The sequence below is a fragment of the Oncorhynchus mykiss genome, chromosome 25 (assembly GCF_013265735.2).
Source record: "Oncorhynchus mykiss isolate Arlee chromosome 25, USDA_OmykA_1.1, whole genome shotgun sequence".
Lineage (NCBI taxonomy): Eukaryota > Metazoa > Chordata > Actinopteri > Salmoniformes > Salmonidae > Oncorhynchus > Oncorhynchus mykiss.
The window spans coordinates 6,528,829-6,537,410 of record NC_048589.1 but is presented as its reverse complement, the minus strand read 5'-3'; the positions used below and the strand labels follow the sequence as shown (position 1 = coordinate 6,537,410).

At 41.2% G+C, this 8,582-nt stretch overlaps 1 protein-coding gene across 1 annotated transcript; it reads left to right on the top strand.

Annotated features, from left to right (window-relative positions):
• Positions 1-2,424: 2,424 nt before the first annotated feature.
• On the top strand, positions 2,425-4,269 carry id3 (inhibitor of DNA binding 3). The gene is made up of 3 exons (XM_036962928.1): positions 2,425-2,844; positions 3,188-3,268; positions 3,730-4,269. The coding sequence occupies exons 1-2, from the start codon at positions 2,542-2,544 to the stop codon at positions 3,239-3,241; spliced, it is 357 nt and encodes a 118-aa protein (XP_036818823.1). The 5' UTR covers positions 2,425-2,541; the 3' UTR covers positions 3,242-3,268; positions 3,730-4,269.
• Positions 4,270-8,582: the final 4,313 nt, after the last annotated feature.

The following is an 8,582-nucleotide window of genomic DNA, read 5'->3' as shown; positions in this document are numbered from 1 at the left end:
TCATCAAGGCAAAGGGTGGCTACTTTGAAGAATCTCAAATATATTTTGATTTGTTATTTAACAAGGCAATTCAGTTAAGAACAAATATACAATGACAGCCTAGGAACAGTGGGTTAACTGCCTTGTTCAGGGGCAAAACAACAGATTTTTACCTTGTCAGCTCAGGGATTTGATCTAACAACCTTTCAGTTACTTGTCCAACACTCTAACCACAAGGCTACCAGCCGCTCAGCACTTTTTTAACTACATTTTACTACATGATTCCATATGTGTTATTTCATAATTTTCATGTCTTCACTATTATTCTACAATGTAGAAAATAGTAAAAAAATAAAGAAAAACCAAACTTTTGACTGGTACTGTATAAATAGTAATTTTCCTACCAGGCCAGAGATTTTAGGACAATATTTGTCCACACTCCTACCCTTGACATATTTAAGAGGTCGAAGTCTTGTTGGGACAACAAATCACGTTCACAAAATGTATTTTGAATCTAGCAATGGACCGAAGACTGGTCACACCACACATTATATCATGAGTGGTTCGCTCTTGAATGAGGTCATTGAATGACTTGTAGTCATTAGGAGTCAATGAGTGTGGGGGGGGGGGGGGGGGGGGGGGTGCAGTGGAAGGCAGTGGATAGCAGCCTACCCGCTGACATTAACATCTGTGCAACCACTGCAAAGGGGCGGGCTAGTGGGCCAACTTCACTGATAGTGCTTATCCATCAGAAAACAATTAAGTTACCTCTTTATTTGTTCATAATATAAAAATACTGAGTGTGAGAACTCCTTACTAAATCTATATTTTTCTATGTTTGTGTGTTTTAATTGAATCTTTAACACATCCTGGGTTTCACCAACTGATGATAAATATGTACTCCCTCTTTCTTCAGATTATGCACACACCAACATAAATGTTATCTACTACTATTATTATTGACTCTAACGAGGATTGGTTGCGCTGTCAGAGGAGAGGAACCAAATTGGTTATTTTTAGGGAGTCAGCGTATTGTCAATCTCATGCACTATAGGTCGGGAGTCGGGACAAATCTCAGTGGGCTGCGGCAACAGAAAGAGAGAAAAGGGGGCAGGTCCACGACTTTGAGTGAAGGGCCCAGTAAGCGAGCTCCACGAAAAGGTTCTGGTGAGGGCGGGCGTTTGCCATGAGGGGCGCGTTGGAGCGGGTGAATGGATGACGTCGGGAGACTGGCGCCAGGCTGTCTGGGACTGGCGCGTTAGATCAACACAGCTGGGGTGGAATAGGACACACAGCTGGCGCAAGGGTGCATTCCTCCACAAAACAGGATTGTGAGAAAAGGGAAAATAAGACCAAAAAGGAACAGAGGGACACACTTTGGTTTAAACAAAAAAATGCATGGGTTAAAAAGAAAGAGAACAATTTATAACTTATTTTCAGTAAGTGTTCATCCCGAATTGTATTCACAACATCACCCAAATTATTTTTTCGTCTGCCGTAACTAACTAGATTTCATTTTTTGTTTGGATTTTGTTCCTATCTTTTATCTTTATTTTAATTGCGAGGAGAATTATCAAGGAAAATCATTGAGAGTGGTGGGGAGATATAGACACTGTTCACAATTTAGCCATAAAACAGAGAGGGTTGCTGGGGCTATAACAAAACAAAGATAATAATATGATAGCTAATAATAGCAAATTCAAAACTGTAATTCACAATGAAGGGAGATTGAACTTTCAAGCACTCATGTATGATAAGTTTTATAACTGTTTGGATAAATTATCTAATTTCTTGTGAATGGAAAGGATTGTTATTCCTATAAAGCCCACATCTTTTAGATAAAGAAATGTGGAGTGAATGGTGTGAAAACCATCACCTTTAATACCGCTTATAATTATAGGATTTTCAAGCTGTCTGTCTGCTCTCTCTTGTCTCTTGACATCTTTTAAAATCATGTGACGCCAAGAGAGGTGAAAAAAAAAAAGATTCCAGACGCCGAGATGTCTGCAAAGTCATGACGGGAACAAACTTCCGTTAAAGCTGTAAAGGTAACGTGTGGCTTCAATTTGATAAAGAAAGAAGATCCAGAGTGGGCCCTAAGCCGATATTTGTCTTGGCACAAACTATGTCAGTGAGCAGAATAGTAGCCTAGACACATTTAGGCCTGTTAATCAAGTAGAAAAGCATATAATGTGTTGTCATCAGTATTCAGTGCTCACCAAAACATGCTTTGTTGATTGTGGTCTACCTGAAATCAAGTGTCTAATTGTTGGTCAATCCCTCATAGCCCCCCTCCCCCGTAAGTGACGTTTGAACATCCAATCAGAAACCCTATGCTCCTCAGAACCACCAGGAAGTCTCTACACTGGCTAATCAGAGTTCGAGGGTTTATTTATTTGTGAGAAGGGGGCGGCGACTGGTTGACAATGGTGTATAAAGCCGTCCTCACACTAACAGAACTACTGTAGCTGGTTGTTGCCTGAGTGAGAATATTGTACCCTTCTTATCCGAATCGGAACGTCATTTCGAATTTAAATAATTAATTGTAGCCTACTCACAAACATGAAAGCCATCAGTCCAATGAGGTCTGTCAGAAGCTGCTACGAAGCTGTTTGCTGCATTTCGGATCAGAGTCTCTCCATCACCCGGAATAAGCCATCTATGGAGGAACCCGTGGGCGCGCTGTGCGATATGAATGACTGCTACTCGAAACTCAAGGAGCTGGTACCGAGTATCCCACAGAACAAGTCAGTCAGCCAAGTGGAAATTCTGCAGCACGTTATCGACTACATCTTCGACCTGCAAATCGCGCTAGAAGACGAGTCTTCCGCGGCAACCACGCCTGATTTGGTGCTGTCACTAAAGGTGAAGATGGTTACCCCGCTCCCATCCTCGTTATGCTGAATTTGATTGCATGTCTCTTTAATTCCTATTGTATGAAATGGAGGAATAGACGTGCATGTAAAGGAAGTCATGTTTTTCGCTATGTTTTACCTGTGAACAATGTGATGTTGTCGGAAAGAGATGCTGTAACGCTGTAACATGATGAACGGTCCAAATGCATTTATCAAGTATCGGTGCGTGATGCCATTATATGTAACCACAGCGTATCCACTCCATGCGTCACTGTTTATGTCTTGTTGTCAAGTCTGGCTAAGAATTTCGATTTCAGTGGCTATAATATTTCTAATTTTCCTTTTCCATGAAGACTGCAGACCTTGCACGCAATTTCTCACAAGAAGATGGACGATTGTGCCATTAAACAGGAGGAGTGTGACTTCCAGAAATGGTAGGTATCTATACATCTATTTACATCTATTCATGTGTTATTACTGTTGCATTACATGTTTGCTGTGAATAGGCTGGCACATGGTATTGGACCGCTTCAGGGAAAAAAGTGTGTGAACAAACTCCATACTTCTTCAAATTATTAACAACAACAAATAGCAATATCAGACACTGGTTTTGGAGATGAAGGGGGCATTGCTATGCAGGGAAAGAGTCTAGTCCCCTTTACCCTCTTTTTCTTACCCCCCCCCCTCTCACCATGGTTGCCAATTAGCCAAGCCAGTGAATGTGTAGGGGATTCATTGCTATCAGCCTGGGGTTAGTGAAAGTTCCACACTAGGCGCCAGTCTGTCTGCTCCCTTTCTCCAGTGGAGGGAGGGCGAGAGGGAGGGGAGCATGAGAGAGGCAGAGAGAGAGAGAGGACTGACTTAACTTTTTCCTTCCCTTTCTCTCTGTGTGCAGGTGCAGAGAAACACATGTCTCCACTTCACTCTGGGTTCGAGGATAAGAGGGGCAGAAAGAAGGGGTAGTATTTGGAGTGTGTGTGGGGGGGGGGGGGGGGTCGACAGTTTCTCTACACTCCTCCAGTCTCTTCTCACCGGACGTGGGCGTAAACAAACACCAAAGCAGAAAAATATTTGAATGGATATACTCGCTACTTGTTCCTCTCAGTTGTTTTTTTGTATATGTGTGTGTACCCCCCTCCCCTTGTTATCTTATAATTTGAAGGTTTTTCCAACTAGTTCAAATTGTGTACATATCTAATTTGTGAAAGCTATGAGGGAGATAGTTCAGAAGAATGTGGTCTGGGGGGGGGGGGGGGGGGGGGTCCTGTTGTTAGTTGTTAGAATCACAACTCTATACTAGAGTTGATTGTAAGTGTTTGTAGGGATTGTGTATTTCTACGGACAATGTCAAATAATTGCTGAGTTTTATCAACTTTTTATAAAAGTGTGTTTTGTATGTACGTTCTTATGTAATAAAATTACTAAATGTTCTGAACGTTCTGTGAAGTACTGTAGCTTTTTTTTTTCTTGGATAGTAATAACTTTAGGGTTGCGTCCCAAATGGCACCTTGTTCCCTTGGCAGTGCACACTTTTAGTCAAGGTCCATATCAGTGCCCTATATAGGGAATAGGGTGCCATTTGGGACATATTCTGTATATATATATATATAAAGTATGGTGGTTGATTAGCTTGAAGAACTCTTGTGATTTCATAAAATACTTTGAGATGACAGGATGTATTCAACAGGCGATTGAGGTCTTGTGGTTGGAAATCACATGACGAGTGTTTCCTGTATCTATCTCAGTTTTTCCATGAGCATAGGCCCTAACTTAAGCAGCACGCTCTCTAGGTGCTAATCATGATGGTATTCAGAGGAGTTGACACCTAGTTACAAATAACATTACTCTTATTATATCCAATCAACACAACATAATAGATCTAAACTGGTTCGATCGCCAATACTTGTGTTTGTAGCCTAATGATTTTCACCTACCCTAACAGAAGTCAACAGCTTTCCCACTGGGCACAGACGTTTCATTTTGATTCATATTTCGTTGAGTTGTCAACTAACGTGAATTCCAAGTCAAATCAACCAAACAAATCCCCATGTCATTGGATTTAGTTTAAAAGTCAGGTGGAAAAAAATACAATTCCCTCACATTGATGACTTTTTGCAAATCCAATCAGTTTTTGACATTGATTCAACGTCATCACATTGCATTCTTGGGTTGCAATTACGTGCAAACAACATTGATTCAACTAGTTTTTGCCCAGTGGGTTGTCACAATGGATCTCAATGTCAGACCTAAGCTTTTTTGGAGACTATTGCCATATATCTATGCTTTGTTGATTTTGTGATGTAGGTAAATGATTTGCTTCTAAGTAGTCAAGCTAGCTTTCAATGTCTAGTTGACCAGCTGGTCCAGAGACAGTACAGAGATCAATATTCAAATCATATCAAATTTTATTTGTCACTAGCGCTGAATACAACAGTTATAGATAGACCTTACCGTGAAATGCTTACTTACAAGTCCATAACCAACAAGGCAGTTTTCAGAAAATAGAGATAAGAAAATATTGACTAAATAAACTAAAGTAAGAAAAAAAGTAACACAATAAAATAACAATAATGAGGCTATATACAGGGAGTACCAGTACCAAGTCAATGTACTGGTTAGTCGAGGTAATTTGTACATGTAGGTAGGGGTAAAGTGACTATGCATAGATAATAAACAGCGGGTAGCAGCAGTGTATAAACAAAGGGGGGGTGGTGTCAATGCAAATAGACCGGGTGGCCATTTTATTAATTGTTCAGCAGTCTTATGGCATGAGGGTATAAGGTGTTAAGGAGCCTTTTGGACCTAGACTTGGCACTCCAGTACCGCTTGCCGTGAGGAAGCAGAGACAACATGACTTGGGTGACTGTTTTGACAATTTTTTGGGCCTTCCTCTGACACCACCTATTATATACACTACCGTTCAAAGGTTTCTCGTCACTTAGAAATTTCCTTGTTTTTGAAAGAAAAGCAACTTTGTTCACCATTAAATGAACATCAAATTGATCAGAAATACAGTGTAAACATTGTTAATGTTGTAAATAACTATTGTAGCTGGAAATGGCAGATTTTTAATGGACTCGGGCCAGGGAGAGGTTAATGTCAGTGAAGACACTTGCTAGTTGGTCTGCGTATGCTCTGAGTACACATCCTGGTAATCCGTCTGGTCCCGAGGCCTGGTGAATGTTGACCTGTTTAAATGTCTTGCTCACATCTGCTACGCAGAGCGTCCGGAACAGCTGGTGCTCTAATGCATGCTTCAGTGTTGCTTGCCTCGAAGCGAGCATAAAAGGCATTTAGCCCGTCTGGTAGGTTCGCGTCACTGGGCAGCGTGCGACTGGATTTCCCTTTTAAGTAGTTTGCAAGCCCTGCCACATCCGACGACCGTCAAAGCCGGTGTAGTAGGATTACATTTTAGTCCTGTACTGACGCTTTGCCTATATGATGGTTAGTCTGAGGGCATAGCAGGATTTCTTATAAGCGTCTGGATTAGTGTCACACTCCTTGAAAGTGGAAGGTCTAGCTTTTAGCTCGGTGCGGATGTTGCCTGTGATCCATAGCTTCTGGTTGGGATATGTGCGTAAGGTCACTGTGGGGACGACGTTGTCGATGCACTTGTTGATGAAGCCAGTGATTGAGGTGGTATTCTCCTCAATGCCATTGGATGAATCCCAGAACATATTCCAGTCTGCGCTAGCGAAACAGTCTTGTAGTGTAGCATCTGCATCATCGGACCACTTCAGTATTGAGCGAGTCACTTGTACTTCCTGCTTTAGTTTTTGCTTGTAAGTAGGAATCAGGAGAATAGAATTATGGTCAGATTTGCCAAATGGAGGGCAAGGGAGAGCTTTGAACGCATCTCTGTGTGTGGAGTAAAGGTGGTCTACAGTTTTTTTTCCTCTGGTTGCACATGTGACATGCTGGTAGAAATGTGGTAAATCTGATTTAAGTTTGGCTGCGTTAATGTCCCCGGCCACTAAGAGCGCCGCTTCTGGATGAGCATTTTCTTGTTCGCTTATGGCCTTATAGAGCTCGCTGAGTGAGGTTTTAGTGCCAGCGTCGGTTTGTGGTGGTAAATAGACGTCTACGAAAAATAGAGATATAAACTCTCTTGATAGATAGTGTGGTCTACAGCTTATCATGAGGTAGTCTACGTCAGGCGAGCAATACCTCGAGACTATCTTAATTTTAGACATTACAGCTGTTATTGACAAATAGACACACAACCCCACGCCTCATTTTAATGGACGAAGCTGTTCTGCCGATGCACAGAAAACCCAGCCAGCTGTATATTATCCGTGTCGTCGTTCAGCAATGACTCGGTGAAGCATACAATATTACAGTTTTTAATGTCCCGTTGGCAGGATAGTCTTGAACGGAGCTCATCCAGTTTATTCTCCAGTGATTGCATGTTGGCTAATAAAACGGATGGTAGAGGCGGGTTACCCACTCGCCAACGAATTCTCACAAGGTATCCTGATCTCCGCCCCCTGTTTTTCCTTATTTTCTTCATGCGAATGACGGGGATTTGGGCCTTGTCTGGGAGCAACATTATATCCTTCGCGTCAGACTCATTAAAGAAAAATCTTCATCCAGGTCGAGGTGAGAAATCACTGTTCTGATGTCCAGAATCTCTTTTCGGTCATAAGAGACGGTAGCATAAACATAATGTACAAAACAAGTTACAAACAATGCGACAAAACACACAAAATAGCACAATTGTTTAGGAGCCTGTAAAACGGCAGCCATCTCCTCCGGCGCCATTCTTTACAGCAATAGAACTTTGAAGAAAATTCAAGCCTGCTTCACCTTTGAACCTTTTTATGTCTAGAGGTTGGCGATTTAGGTAGCCCACCTTTATGTTGCAATAGGTAGTTCTCATTATTACACAAAACACTAGGAAATAATATCATGAAATTGCTATTTCTACAATTTCAAACTCCATGTGTTGTGTGCCAAATGTGTGCAATTGCTCCTTTAAACTATATGATGAGAATAAACATGCAATTGATACCTGTACCTATTTGGTTTGTAAATGCTTTTAGAAGACATAAGAATGTCACAAGTATTTGTATTTTTATTTATTATGGATCCCCATTAGGGGGTCCAGCAAAATGAAGGCAGTTTATACAAGTACTCTGACCTCTGAGACTACCTGTGCCAATGAAATAAAAGCACTAGCCTCTCTTGCCCTACTTGACCTAATTTGTGAATATGTGCTGACATGTAGTGGTTAAACTTAAAATTGCATGCTGCAAGTCAGTATGGCAAAGACCATAGAGCACCACAGTGGAGGTGTCATAATACCCATAAAACCTAGCGGTCAAACAGGCTTATGGTTCAAATAAATTAGTGGTGGGAAAATGTTCCCATAGCAGATTTTAGAAACACTTAAAATGAGGGCTGTGTTTCGTGTAGGCTTACCCTGGCATGACGTTTTAATTACCATGTAAACTCTGTCGGACAAGGTGACTTTTACCAATATATTCAGCTCTATTTACTCTCAGATTCGGAGATGCCAACTAGCATCAAAGTAGAAATCATGCAAAACTACAAATCCCTGCAAGCTCCTGCGTGACACCTTTGCTAACAGGTATTGTGTCAATTTAAAACTTGCACAAGACAGTTTAAAGAATTGTCTGTTTTAAAAAAGTTGCCAATTTATTCATTGCTACATTTAGTTAACATGATATAGTTAATTCAAAGAATTGTATATTTGCCTCGATTCAGCAATCTCGTCCAGATCATCAT